This window comes from Stegodyphus dumicola, chromosome 10, assembly GCF_044657685.1.
Source record: "Stegodyphus dumicola isolate Sdum_Otavi_A_Nest chromosome 10, ASM4465768v1".
NCBI lineage: Eukaryota > Metazoa > Arthropoda > Arachnida > Araneae > Eresidae > Stegodyphus > Stegodyphus dumicola.
The window spans coordinates 57,626,242-57,642,297 of NC_140777.1; the positions used below are offsets into that span (position 1 = coordinate 57,626,242).

General features: G+C 32.0%; 1 protein-coding gene across 1 annotated transcript in view; it reads right to left on the reverse strand.

The window, feature by feature from the left end:
- The window catches only part of Ranbp21 (exportin-5-like protein Ranbp21), a 179,327-nt gene that overhangs the window by 151,661 nt on the left and 11,610 nt on the right, over positions 1-16,056 (reverse strand). The window contains exon 2 of the mRNA XM_085825111.1: positions 15,230-15,351. Coding sequence (XP_085681237.1) covers positions 15,230-15,351 — 122 coding nt within the window. The remainder of the gene's footprint in view (positions 1-15,229; positions 15,352-16,056) is intronic.

The following is a 16,056-nucleotide window of genomic DNA, read 5'->3' on the forward strand; positions in this document are numbered from 1 at the left end:
GAGGTAATTAAATAAATTTCACTTACACTGTCATAATATAACTGGAAAAAAAAATGATACTACAACACCACATTTTAATTTCAAGTGAGACTAAAGAAGAGGGTTCCACTTAAGCACCTAATAATAAAAGAAAGGGTACTTTTTCCATTATGCACCTGCCATGCTTTTTGGCACCAGTGAAAGAGTAACCAAATACATGCTAGACCCAAACACAGTGCCATCTGGAGACCACAACAATTGCATGTATGTTTAATTTAACACATTTGATTGTGAGTTTACAATTAAAAAACCCACCAAATGCATGGCAAGTGCATAACATAAAAGTACCAAAGAAAGTTCATCTGTATGTGTGTAGTAGAAGCTTATGGATTATTGAAATGGAGACTAGCAAAACAAGTTTCGAAAATTAAATATCCAGATACAATGTAACTTACAAGTTAAAATATATTTGCATTTTCACAAATTACAGGAAAACAGTGTAAAGTTCTCATAAGTAAGGGGAAAAAATAAATCATCTTATTTTTTACAATGGAATGCAATAAACCATAATATTCTTACCGTATATCTTTGAATGCTCAGTACAAAATAGTATAGTAAATTTTTGTAAATTGAATTCAATCCCTTTTTTTAGGAAACAAATCAATATTGATATTAGGTTATGTCATTTATCATGCTTTTTTCCTGTTGAGAACACAGCTACAGTATTTAATCTGTCCTCGCTCACAGTTCTAAAAAATGTCCTAACTCATTTTAAAATTGAGATGAATCTCTCATCTTCAGCAGTGATAACTGGAATAGTAACAATAATTAGAGCAGTTTGTAGGTCTCCAAAAACGTATTCTGTAAGTTGTTTTCTATAATAAATTTTGAAAACAAAGGGTATCAGTCGTATTTCTGAAATTTCATCTGTAAATTACTCCTATTTCAGTTTTCAGATGATGCTTCTGTAACATGGAACAGTTGTTTGGTTCAGAATCTGAGTTGAAAATCTTTTCTCATACTCTGTGAAACACTGTAAGTCAAAACATTAATTCCAATTATTCTAACACCCAGCAAATAGCCTCTGCTTGATTTATTACTACAGCTTGTTTAGATGCTGACTCTTTTTTTCCATGCATTCAATAAACTGTCTCCTGTATTCATGCATTATATTGATAGTTCAATTCTTAAAATTTTATTTAGTAGCTGAACTATAAGGTATCCTTTTTCTAACAGTTTCATCTAGAATAGCAGTTCTCTGTAGAGAGTTATTGAAAAAGCAATGCCACCCAGGTTGGAAAAAAATACTTAAACTTGCTGATTCTGATTGGTTGCTTGCCCAGCAATCAAGCTGAGCTGATATACCTAGCAATGCAAAAATTGTGCATTCTTGTAGGCATGTTAAATAAAAGCTTGAACACCAGCATGATGACCACTCATCATGCCTGCACCATTGTAGCTCTATGGTATTAATTTCTGGTGTTTATCTACTTCTTTTTCCAAACTTGCTTGAATACATTCAACTATAGATTATTAGCATCATGCCCAGGTCGATTTGTGATTTCCCAAAATCTCTCAACCGCTTGCCCATTACTTAAAATGTACCAAAAAATGATAAGTTGGGAAGTGGATGACACATCAGTAATTTCATCTACTTTTATATAAGAAAACTTGCTTTTAAGATCTCATTTTTTATGTGATTCTGACAAATAGTGAACATGCAGTCTGATAAATTATTTCGAATTTCTTTTGACATTCCTTTAAAAACAGTGGCACTTGTAAGCTGGTCTTTAAGAGATGATAAGATCCCTGAAAACTTCTCCATTTAACAAATCCTCATGTTCATCATATCCTTAAAGTGTGAGCTCAAATACACCACAAAACAGGATATAATCAATAATTTCTATTAGAACATAACAGTTTTTGGAAAACTTCGAATAGTGTCTTTCAACATTTGAATGAAATGCATATTTAAAATGAGAGGGGATAACTGTCAAAATTCTAGAAGTATATAAGTATTATTTGATTTAATTTACTAATAAATTTATTTCTTCATTTTTCTTTGGGGGTCTAAATGCTCATGTGTAAAAAAAGAGGAGCTGCCACTGTGTATCACACAGTACAGAGAGGATTCTTTTAGGGAAAGAACATTTTCATTTATATAATGCTATAGTAACTCTTTACAGTTTACTGGAGAACATATCATTCATTTTAAAATTTTCAAAAATTACAAAACTGACCTGTCCTCTCTTAAAACAAAAGCGATTAAAAAAAAAGTCAACTAGTTGATTTTTTAGTTTAAACACATACAGTAAAAAGTCAAAAATTCAAATATCTGGAATGATTTAATTCTGTACCTATGACACTCCATCAACTTTTTTTTTTTTTTTTTTTTTTTTTTTTTTTTTTTTTTGTTTATTTGCATGCTTTACCCAGATGCATTTAATATTTTTTCATAATCAAGGTGTGAAGAGTCCCAATTTTTAATTTCAAAAATACCTTCTTCCATATTCAGGAAACAAACATTTATAAGCATAAATCTGTGTGATCAATAATTTGGCTCTGTATCTGACATTCTGCTTAGCATGCATCTCAAACTGAAACAATTTACATTGAAACATTGTCGATTGAAACATTTGTTGAAACACCTACTGAATACCATATTTGACGGCATATAAGACGCACCCTTATTTAGACGGCCACACACATTTGAGACCAAATTTAGGAAATAAAGTGCGTCTTATATGCCGTCAAATACGGTAATTTATATCCCTGATGCCAACCTGGCAATTCATCATGTATTATTTTTTGCTTTTATTACCATGACTGTCAATACACAGCAGCTTGAGAAACAACTCACACAGCAATGTTTAAACAATTTTTTTTTTCCTTTGATGTTAGTAACTGAAATACCAAAGAGCACAGTAACCTTTGTATTGGCAAAATACTTGGCAATGATTACACTACACTGCAAAGTGTTCAGGAGGAGAAATTTAAGCACAGGATTGGCGCTAAAGCTTATGTGTCCTCACTGGGCGGCAGAAATTAAGGCAAAATTTTTAGAATTTAGAGAAGTATCAAGCAAAAGAATTTTTAGAATTCAGGAGAATCAGTTTAGGTTATATAAAATGAAAGTGCAGAAGTTATGATAGTTGGAACTAAATCATGTTGCTTGGTGTAAGTTTCGCGGTCTATTAGGTAATACATAAGGACTGGAAAAACTTATATTAACAAGTCATGCACCATACAGAAACCTGAAAACAACATTCAGTGTGAAATTGCCTTTTATTAAGTACCTTATAATTTATTTTGCATAATTATGTTTAATACTGGATGCAACAAAATGCTAATATTCAGAAAGTTGTGAAACATGCAGGCATGAAATCTGTGTAAACAAAATACAGGACATTGCAAAATCAGGTGGTAAGTTCCGACACAATCATAACACCAAATGACAGTGTAGAACCTGGCAACTGTTTGGTGATCAACAAAGCACGCTTGGCGCACGCAGCCTCCAAAGAGGGTTACTGTATTTTAGAGGAGTTGCATGTTAGCCTCAGAAGAGGAAGGTACTTTTTTTTTTTTCTTTCTACGCTGTAGGAGCGATGCAAGGCTCCGAGTTTAATATCATGCTTTAAATGTTATTTTTAATAAATGTTTGTTTCGTCTTGTTAAGCGGTGCCTTGTTCAACCATGAAGCCATCACAACAAGCTCTCTTAGGGATCATCAGAGGTTGGAAGGTTAGGGCATTGACAGAAAGGAAAAACAGAAGTGGCGTAACGTTAAGCCTAACACATGAAAGACAGTTCAAAGATGTCTGGATATTCTGAAAAGGCAAGGAACTTTGTTATAATTTTGAAGACTGCTGATAAATATGTTTAAAGGAGTAATCAAAAGTGATTTGATTACGGTGTTGGAAGAACTCGGTGCAGAAGCTGATTCCAGTTTAAAAGTTGTAGAATTAAAAGATAAGCTTTTATGTTCTAAAGAATATTTGAAAGATACAAATTTTGTCAATGAATTCCTTAGTACTACAGTTGAAGAAAGGAAGAAGTCAGAGGAAATTATGGTTGGCACAAATCAAAAGAAGCAATGTAGAAGATAAAACTTTTGAAAGCTGTATAGTTATTATCAATTTCTGTATCTAAAAAGGGTGAAGCATGGAACTTATTTTTTGATTCAATAGAAAGGACTTTTAAGCATAAGAATGTACCACATGAGTTTAATTCTGAAATTTTACTTAAACTGATAGGTGACAAATCTTCTAATATTCTAGTATATATTAAAAATGATGATATGAAAGATTATGGGAAAATTAAATGTTTAATCATAAAGGAATATGAACCATTGCCAATTATATGTTTAGAAAATTTTCGCCAAGCTAAAAGGTTGACGGGGGAAACTCATTTGCAGTTCGCTTCTCGTTTAAGATCAGGTTGGATGTATTATTGTTAAAGTAGACACGTCAATGATTTTGAGTCTTTAATTAACTTAATCATTTCTGACAAACTTTCAAACATTGGATAATGATTTAGCATGCCATGTTGCAGTTCAACAAGGTGAAAGTTGGCTACAAATCGGAAGAACTAATGAAGGAATGCGACAATCTTCAAAACCAGAAAGATATTCGGTGAGAAGGAAAGAATGTTATATCTGTGGAAGCTATCAACAGATTGGTCAGATAAAAGAAGAAAGAACAAAATAAGAAGAAGAATAAATAAAGAGCAAAATAAGAAGAAAACAAAATAAGAAAAAATAAGAAGGGAAAGGATGATTCCAAAACTCCAAGAAATTCAAACAGAACATCAAAAGAAGAAGCCATCATAGCTAAAGTAGACTCAACCCATCTACGATCTGAATTCGCAGAATATATCGTTCAACGGTTGCAAAAAATAGATGTTTTTATTAACTCTTAGAAAATCGAAGCTATCGTAAACTCTGGAAAGCAGATAATGATCCTACATTCATTGCTCATTCCAGACTTAGAAGACAGAGAAAGAAGTAAAATACTGCTAACACCTGCTTTGGAAAACCGATTGAAGCAAACGTTTGCTGTGTGTTTATCATAAGAATTATGGAAATAATTTATTTAATTTGGTAGATACATAAATCACAATGACTGATAAGCTAAATGTGCCAAGTTTCATAACTCCAGAAATACACAAACTGTTGATTAATCCTGCAGGAGAAAAATCAGACACAGAAAGAAATAATTATGGAGACGAAAACTTGCAAAGTTTATTGGCCGAAGCACAGTCAAGTGAGAACGTAGAATCACCCTCGCCAATGCTTTTGGAGGAGAAAACCGAAAAGAAGGAAGGGGAGAAGACGAGCCCTTATGTAAACGCAGACTTTTTGTCTGGCGAACACCTGCGCCGAAAGCAAGCAAGCTGTCCTTCTCTGACAGAAGCAAGGAAGCTAGCTGTAAACAGAAAAGGCAATTATTTATTTATAGATCATCTTTTACATCACCAAGGAAAAATATTAGGTCAGACTGTTTTCTAGTTAGTGCTTCCGGTTAGTATTTGTACTTGGGTAGCAACCCAAGTGTTGTAATTAGCACATAGTTCCATTTTCAGTGCATATCTTGGAATAAGGAAAACAAAGGAGAGAATACGATATTCATTTTTTTGGCCTGGATTAGCACAAGATGTCGAAACCTTTTGTAAAATATGTAAAAATTGTCAGTTGAAAATTCCAGAAAAGCGATCGGAAAAGAATCCAATCACACCCGTCAGAAGACCAGAATTACCTTTTGAAGTGATAAACATTGAAGTTATTGAACCTCATTCTCATAGGAAACATAAATGCGTGTTATGTCTGGTAGATCAATATTCCCAATGGCCAGAAGCAATTCCACTGAAAAGCTTGACAGTAAAAGCCACTTGCGATGCACTTTTGAAGATTTTTATAAGAACAGGAATTCCTAATACATTAGTTAGTGACAATGGAAGTAACTTTGTTTCAAAATTAACTAAGGAATTCCAGAAAAGACTAGGTTCTCTACACTTGCTTACAGTGCTTCAAATGGATTAGTAGAAAGATGGAACAAGTCCCTCAAGCAAATGTTACATCATGTCATCAGGACTGTTCCTTTAAATTGGGATAAGTCCATCACATACTTGCTCTTTGCTTACCGAGAAGTAGCAAACTGTACGATGGGAATTTCACCATTTCAGTTGATGTATAGAAGACAACTAAGAGGTCCTTTAACAGTACTGAAGTCTTCATGGTCAGGAGAGATACCTATACCACCTAATCTAAGTGATTTGGCAGATGGATTACTTACAGCATTTAAAAATAAGATTGGAACATGCATCTGAACAAGCCAATTTAATTGCAAATGAGAAACAACAAAAATATGGTGAATATTTTAAATGAAGATCAATACTAAAAAATTTCAAAATCGGGAAACAAGTTTATTTACTCATCCCAGATTCAAATAACAAACTCTAGGCACATTGGACTGGACCAAAAGAAATTGTTGTCATTGTCCACCTCATTCCTGTAAAGTAAAACTGCCCAACGGAAAGATAAGCATGTTCATTCAAATAAAATTCGAAAATTTCAAGCTAGCATCAATGCAGTTGGAGTGATATTTGAAAATGAAGAAGAATTTGAAGAAATTATAATTTTACCAAGAAAAGATCTGTCAATCCCAGTGAAAGATTTAAAAATAGACGTGAATCTGAATTAAAAAAATTTAAATCCGCAGCAAAGAAGAAAAATAATCGCTCTTATCAATAAACACCTAACACTATTCACTGGAAAGCTGAAAATAGCCAAAGTTGAAGCTCATAAAATTAGATTAATACCCAATATGAAGAAAAAGAAACCTTACATTTACAGGATTCTTGATGCATTGAAAACCAAGGTTGACGAAGTAGTAGAAGAATTACTGAAATCAGGACTAATAGAAGAAAGTAATACAGAAATAGCTCGTCCAGTAGTTTGCGTAGGGAAAAAAGGCAGAAATATTAGGTTGTGTTTAGATTATCGAGCATTAAATGTAGTCACGACGCCATATGACTTTCCTATGCAAAATGCCATTAATTTAATGTACAGTATAGGAAGAGCCAACGTCATAACAACATTGGATTTACTGAAAGGATATTGGACAATTCCCATAGAGGAACAAAGTAAAGAGTACACGTCCTTCAAAACTCATCGAGGTTAATATCAGTTTAAAGTGTTACCTTTTGGCCTAAGGAATGCAGCAGCAACTTTTCAGAGAATAATGAATAACATGCTGAAAGAATTCCAACAATTTTCAAGAGCCTATATTGACGACATAGCTATATTTTCCACTGATTTCGACACTCATCTTCAAGATCTGGATAAAGATTTCACCAAACTAGAGTCACTTGGATTTACTATCAATTCGAAGAACTGTTCTTTTGCAAAACTTCAAATTAAATATTTAGGATACATTATTGGATCAGGGAAACATCAACCAGATCCAGTGAAAATAGAGATAATCAAGAAACTGGAAATGCTGAATGTGAAAAGAGATCTTAAAAGCCTGTTTGGATTATGTAATTATTATCGCGATTGTATCCCAGGATATGCAGAGATAGCCTACCTCCTCACGGAACTCACAAAAAATAAACAACCAGAAATACATGAGTCAGCATTTTAACAACTGAAGGAACAATTAGCGAGGTCAATTAAGAACTGATCCCCCCCACACTGAAGATCCGTTTGTCATTCATTCTGACACATCTTAAATCAGAATACGTCCATGTTTATCACAGCAAAGGGGAGAGAAGCAATTTCCTGCGTGCTACACGAAACAAAAATCTATCAAAACCTCAACAAAGCTGGCCGACTATAGAGCGCGAAGCTTATGCTATAGTATGTGCATTGAAAAAATTTGAGCCATGTATATTTGGTTCACCTGTGAAAATTGTGACCGATCACAATCCACTAGCATTTATAGTGAGAAATGCTCCGCAATCGTCCAAATTGCAACGATGGGCCATAGCGTTGCAGAAATACATATAAAAATAGAACATTGCCCCAGAAAAAAGTTGTCGAATGCCAATACATTATCCAGACTCCCCATCTGTGAACTTTGAACATTATTTACTGTTCTCGCTCACCAACATTTTATATAATTAATGATAGTGTTCTTTGATTTTCTTAATAATTTTAAAATTTGTGCAAATAAGATATTTAAGTAATTTGAAATAGAAAGAAAAAATTATTGGATAACAAATATATGAGGTAAGTGGGAAATTAGATATTTTTCTTTCAAGGAGAAGAATCATGCAGCAACATCATTAATTAAAGTGAACTTGAATACAATCCGTTTTAGAGGGAAAGATTTTCTGTGTAGTAAAATTTTTTTATTACATGTAAATGAAAAGAATAGAATTATATACTTGTATAAGTAATCTGAATAGAGAAATTTTGATAATGTTTTATTGATAAATTTCATACGTAAAAGTACGCTAAATTTTATTTTCACCATTGGAATAACACAAGCATGGGTATATTTTAACATGTTTATAAAGAATATCAACTTGTTTTCTTTGGTTAAAAATTAAGAAATTGTTATAATAATAATAATAATAATTGGAACCAGTGGGTGAAGTTAAGAAAAATGTGTTATCTATGTTTATATAGTAAATTGATGTGTATTTGTAGGTATTATATAGTAGCTGAGATTTGAATATTAGTGTAGAATGTTTAAATGAAAATGTAAATTTTTTTCCTTGTTCTCATTGATCACAAACAGTTGCTAGATTTTAGTTTCCAGATTGCTGATTGATTTGCAAACAGCATCAATAACAATCTAATGACAGGGGTGTAATATCTGGTGACTGTTTGGCGATCAACAAAGCGAGCTTGGCATTTGCAGCCTCTTCTTCAAAGAGGATTACTGTATTTTAGGAGATTGCATGTTAGCCTTGGAAGAGGAATGCCTCTTATTTTAATAAACAATTAGTATCTGACCTTTTTTTTTTTTTTTTTTTTTTTTTTTTTCCACTTCAGGTTGAAACTAATTTAATTTCTTTTATTTCATTAAGCCCTTTGATTTTATGAAAAGTTCGTTCAGAATGCTATGAGTACAAACTTACTATGGGCAGCTGTTCCAAACTATTACTGTTTCTCTGTCATGTGCAGCTGATCATATATGCTTTTTTTTTTTTTTTTTTTTTTCTTTTTTTCAATAGAATAATGTTTTTGTTCGGAAGAGTTTAATGTTCTTGAGATAAAAGCTATAGGACGACCAGCTTGACTCAGGGTTGCTCTTATTGCAAATTCAGAAGCGTCAGTTTCAACTCTGAACGATATATTATCCTCAATTGCAGCTAAAGAAGCTTTGGATATATCTCTCTTAAGGGAACTGAAGGCTTTCTCAGCATCTTTACTAAGGGGAAAAGTCCTCTACTCAAAAGAGGGTAAATCTTTTCAGAAAAATTGGGAATCTAACGGCAATAATGAGCAAACATTCCCAGTGCTCGCTGTAGAGATCCTACATCTTTAGGAATTGGTAAATCCATTAGCAGTTTCAGTCTATCAGAATCAGGTTTTATTACATTATTAGCTATAAAGTAGGCCAACAATTTTACAGATTTCGTGGAAAATGTGTATTTTTCCTCATTCAGAATTAGGTTATACTTCTTAGCAGCAGCCATAAACCTCTCCAAGTTATTATCCTCAGCTTCATTCTTGCCACATATAGTGACATCATTAAGGTAGGGAAAGGTAATTGATAATTCTTCATTTGAAATTATTTCATTTCTTTTAGTAATGTACAATGAATCCAGAACATTAATATTGCATTATCATATGATTGTGAATCATTAATATATTGATAAACACTTACAGATATGACATTGCATAGCTGTAGTTTTCTTAGCTATATGAGTCATAGCAGCTGTAGTTTTCTTTCTTCAGTTGCCTCCTTCACTTAAGTGAGAAAATTTGAAAAAGTTTTTTTTCCAGTGTTTCATTTAGATTCCGCTCCAACACAGGTAGGGTCAACATCAAATCTTTCTGTTTTCAAAAAGTTTTCCATTTTCCAAACAAACAAAAAAAAAGTAAATAAAGTACAATTAGTTTTAGCTGATTAAATTGTTGTAAATATAATAAATCACTTTCCTTAAGAAACTCAAATGAAGCTTCAATCAACTAAAACTGCACATAAAACAATTGTTACATTGTAAGAACAATATTTAAACTAACGACTGTTGCCATTCCATGTGATATAATTTTAGTGCTGCCAACAATATCAAATATTATACCACACAAGAAAATCCTCGAAATGGTAGCTGGACATATGTTGGTTCTTTTTAGACACAGCAGTGAATAACACCTTTATAGTTCATTGAGTCACTAATTATCCAATCCTAAAGCGACCAAAGCAGCTATACGACTTCAAATTAGAATTGATTGAAGAATCCACATCACAAAATTCATTTTGAAAAAAAAAAACCTCAGGCATATTTTCGCCTATTTCACGATCACAAACGTTGAAAAATTAATGGTCATATGTTGGATGTAAAGCATTAGGAAAAAATAAAAACTCAGAGAGATATATTGAAAGTTCTTGGGAGTGTGATGTATGCAGAATGAGCTTGTGCAAATCATGCATTTAGGCTACGAATTTCAGTTACTAAAATTAAAAAAATTTCAGGTACAGTTCTGTTATCAGGACCGGATTCAGAAATGTATTATGGATGGATGTGTGTGTTCATGTATGCATCCATATACTGCAAGTACAAATGTATGTGAGTATATACATAGATAGATATATGCATATACATACCACACGTGCATACACTCACATATTTCTGATCCGGTTCCGATTACTGAACAGTATCCAATTTCAAAAAGGTGAGAGCATCATTGCATCATCACAAAAACATGTACAAATGTGCAATGAACAGCAATATGTATATAACATAGACACATTTATGCATGCATATAACTACTTACAAATTTATATGAGTGATAATATGCAAATGCATATTTACCTATAACATATGCAGAAATAATAATATACATAACTAAATAAATGAAAACATGGGAAAACAATGACATTTATAAACATGCTTTTAAACTCATACAATAAATAAAATCATAAAATAACCTATAAACTAAGGTTTATTCCTCACAAAGATGAGATCAAACAACTGATCAACAAATGCAAAGACCCTCATTATTTTTGGAAAAGGAAAAACAAAGTCAAATAAAATAAAATGAAAAAATAACGCATCACATTAACTAAAAAAAAGTAGCAACTTAACATGCAAAGAAAGACAGTACAGTACAAAGTCCGAGATACGGACATGGAATATCCAGAATGATTTAAAATCCGAACCTCAAAGCAATGGACAATTTTCTTTTTTAATGCTTTATGCATGTGCATTTTATCCCCCCCCACGCATAATAAAACATGTGGAGTGTCTCGATTCTTAATTTCACTTCTGCACTAACTAAAATACCTCGTTAATGAAGAAACAATCATTTTAGCATAAATTTAATATCATCAATAATTTAGCTCTGTAGCTGCCGAATTGCCAGCTTGGCATACATCTAAAACTGAAACATTTTACATAGATACATCATTGAATTTACAGCTACTAATATTTTATATTGTTGATGGCAACCTGGCGAATCATTATTTATTATATTTTGTTTTCATCACCGCATGCTTATCAACACATGACAACTTGAGTAATGACTCATATAGTGATGCCTAAACAAATTTTTTTATATTAGTAATTGAATAACGAAGAATATGGTAAAATTTTATATTGACATTACGCTTGGCGATGATTACAGATTTAAGTTAAATGTGCTAAGTAATGTTGCCTAGGAAAAATTTCTTTCCACATGCTAAAAATAGATCTTGTTAATGATACTCATAGGCCAAAAGATTACATTTAATGCTCTTCATATTAAAAATAACTGATTTGTTATTCACATAAACCCAGAAGCAGAGCCAGGACTTGTATGGCCGCAATGGGCAGCAGAATTTAGAGAAGAAAAAGGAAGACACTTGGTAGCAGAATTTAGGATCCACAGAGGCTTTTCATCAGGCAGTAAGATATCTAGCACCCGCCCTTCATAAGCCTTAAGTATATGTGGGAATTTATTTATTCAGGACTTAGATAAGCCATAAGCATGTGTAAGAAATATACATAAGTATAATAAATAACTAAACTAACACAATTCAGGCATAATTGTCTCAGTGCGTGATAGAATCAAGATAAAATTTAGCGGAAGAACTTGTCTTTAGTCGCCAATTTCATGATACATAGCAAAATATGTATAGTGAACGATAGCTGAAATTTATGATAGTAGCCGCAAATTTAGAGGTTTTCGAATAACGCAAACCAAAGGTGAAATTTTCCAATTAACAGATTTTGTAAAGAAATGTTGAGAAGAGGTAATAAATGAAGATTATATAAAAGAAGTTTTTCATTGTGATGACAATGCTCCTAAATTGTCAATCAATTAAAATATGGTGACATTTATAGTATGGTTCTAGATCCAGAAAATACTGCTATTAATAGTGAGGAAGTGACAGACAGGTTACTGAAAACAACAAAAAAAATTCGATTGACAAATTAGTCGGATTTCTTGACACACCAATTACAGAACTTCAACTATATAACTAAACAAGAAATTATGTCTGTCTACAGAATTAAAGAGAAAGTTTTAGCACAGAAAACGAAACAAGTTACAGTGAAAGAAATGTTTAAAGTAAACAAATAAATATTAAGCTTTTGTAAATTTTCATACCGTTTACATCATAAATGCTTCATTATTTCATAAATCATGATTTCATATTTTTAATTTTATAATTTTTACATGCCATCTTACTAGATTTAAACTGATGATCTAATATCCGGAATTGCAGAAGTCCTGATGAGTCCGGTTCTCGGACTTTGTACTGAAGTGAAATCTTAATCCTCTATTCAATAAAAGAGCAAACAAGAAATTCCTCTAAAAATGAAATTTAAAAACAGAAAATCATTTATTTATATTATATTCATCACGGGGTGTTAGGGTAGCCTATTATACATGTTAAAGCGCAAGAGGTATCTGCTTGAGGATTGGCAAAGGTATGAACGTGATTTTCCTAACGGAAATTGGCTCATATTTACATTACATGTGATAATAATAATACAGTCAAAAGTCTTTAATCTAGACTCGTTGGGACTTCGGTGATTCCGGATTATCGATTTTTCCGGATTATATATCATCAGTTTAAATCTGGTAAGATGGCATGCAGAAAATTAAAAATATGAAACTGTAATTTATGAAATAAAGAACAATTATGATCTAAAGGGTATTAAAATTTACACACAAAAAAAAAAAAAAAAAAAAAAAAAAAAAGCTTAATATTCATTTGTTTACTTTATTAAACATTTCTTTCGACGTGCGCATGCGTAAAGCATACATTATGCATAGTCGAAATTAGAAAATTGCAACCAGAAAACCATTTGATGTGTATTCGTGATATTTATAACGAATTTGATTTAAATCATATCAAAGACAGAGTACATTGAGATGAAATACTACATTTAGTAATGAACCATAAGCCGAATAAAATAAAAACATCTGCCTTGAAGATAAGGATAGTGCTGACAGATCAACTTCCAGTTCATTGCGTGCCGCCGCAACGTTCTCCTCCCCCGCAGAGCAGCGTGAAATTGATAAACAGATTTCAGAATGGTTAGAGAAACAAAGGATATGCCTTTATCCATTTTTTGCAGCAATTCCACTTTTTGTTTGATGGACATCGAAACATGCTTTCGCTTTGTAGATCCTTTGGCAGTATCCAGCATCGGAAATTCTATTATCAAAAGTTCAAGCTTACTTTTATAAAATTGCTCTCACAGTCTGCAAAAAATAATAAGCCAGATCCAATTCGAAGATTAAGGAACAACGCAATCTGCAATATTAATTGAAATATATAATTTTAGCTTAGCTTATACTGTCCGTTATACATTAAACGCGCATGCGTAAATGTATTATGCACATGTGTACACACATATGCGCATGTTTAAAGATATTACACATATGCGTCAATGCATATGCGCATGCGTGAATGCATTATGCGTTGACACATGCGCAGAAAGTTTGTAGCTTTGAAGGCTGGATTATAGATCATTTCGGATTATGGGCGTCCGGATTAACGACTTTTGACTGTATACATATTTTGCTTAGCAGGGTCCATTTTTATATCCTTTATAAAGACCCAGAAATATTTCGGTACTTAACAGAATTATTATAAAATACTACTCATAAACCAGAGCTATTTTATCATAAATTTTAAATGGCAATAAAATTGCTGTTTAAAAATTTAAAGACTATATTTATTTTTAATCAATTTATTCCTTTGTATAAAAATAACAGAAGTAAACAAAATCTCAGTTGTGATCATAACAAAGCCAGACAGGCTTGCTGGTCTGACCTTCAAGAATAGGTTTATAAAGAACGGGCTTAAAGGCTAATGAAATCTTTGTTAGAAAGGACATAGGATATCATTCAAAATCTTCACACCTATTTTCTGCGTTAATAGATAAGGAGGGGAGGAAAATGCTGTGAAAATGGAAAAGTATTTCAGGCAGTTCAGTATTTTAAGGATACAGGTTGGCGAAGGGTCTGGATTTCAAAGATTTAAAATTAGAAATGCAACACTTTCTTTTTCATTAGCCAATCAACTCCACAGTCCCATTATGATTCTTTACAAGGAAAAAAAAAACTGTCTACATTAACAATGCACAAGACTAAATATGAAAATGACTGTCAAATTTCAAAAGCTAAAATCACACTCATGTAATATATGTGCACATATCTAGGTTGCTACATATCTATATTTTAAGGAATATGAGTTTTTTTATTTTGACAACATATTGCGTTGCCTGGTGATTCTTTTTAGGGTTGTATGGATAATCAGAAAGTACCATTTTCAGTAACAAGATGAGACACACCTAATAATAATAAATTTACCAGATAAAAGTGAACATGCTGTTCAGAGAAAGAAAATAATACATCGGAAGCCAAATATGTGTCATCTTATATAGTCTTCAAGGATAAACTGTTAGTTTTATCACATTTTATTTTTATTGTCAGTTATGCACTTCTGTTAATTATTTTGAAAAGTCTGAAGGACAAAAACAAATCTGATATAAAATAATTAAGAATTATGCCATAATATTACACAAACTTTTTAAAATCGACATAATTGAAATACCTTTATATAATCAATTAACACAGACTTACTTCAAGTAATGATCTATTAAGCGAAGACCGAAATGGCGAATGGTAGGGTGATTGCCTTTCGCAGAAAGTAAAAATCCACATTTTGCACAAAGAGGAGATGTTTCTTTAAATGCCTCCAACATCTATTAAAAATACACCATAATCAGGAAGAGTGAAAATTTAGGATTGTGAGAACATAGCACAATATAAAAATTATAGCATGTATATTAAAAAACACATACCATACTTATTACTAAAAACCATAACCTAATATATTCTTATATACTTGACTATATAATCAAAAATATATTGTTTAAAAAAGCAAATGCGGCGCATTTCTTTCATCAGAACTGAATTCAGAAATGTATGTGTGTAGGCATGCATGCATGTACATATATGTATGTGCACATGCATGTATGCAAGTACAAATGTGTGTGTGTTTGTGTATACATATGTGTGTAGAAATACGTATCATCTGTACATGCGCAGGAAACAAATGATTAACGATCTAACTGGTTTTCATAACTACATTGCGCCGACATAGTGGTTTTGTACTATTTTCCATAAATAGGAAAAGAAGAAATAATACAGATTTGAAACATAATTAGGAGCAACTGCTAAAATATGGAACAGAAAGAGTTGGAAAAAATGAAACTTGCATTAAGTTTATGTTTTTTCTTTTAATACACTGCTAACAAAATTGAAGTAAGTAAAATACAAAAATAGAAAATTTTCTGATATGTTTAATAATTAAAAGAATTTTTCAGCATGTTTATTTGTGTTGTTATTTTAAATTATTTAAATAATTGCATTAAATACAATAATTAATGTACATATTAAACAAATTG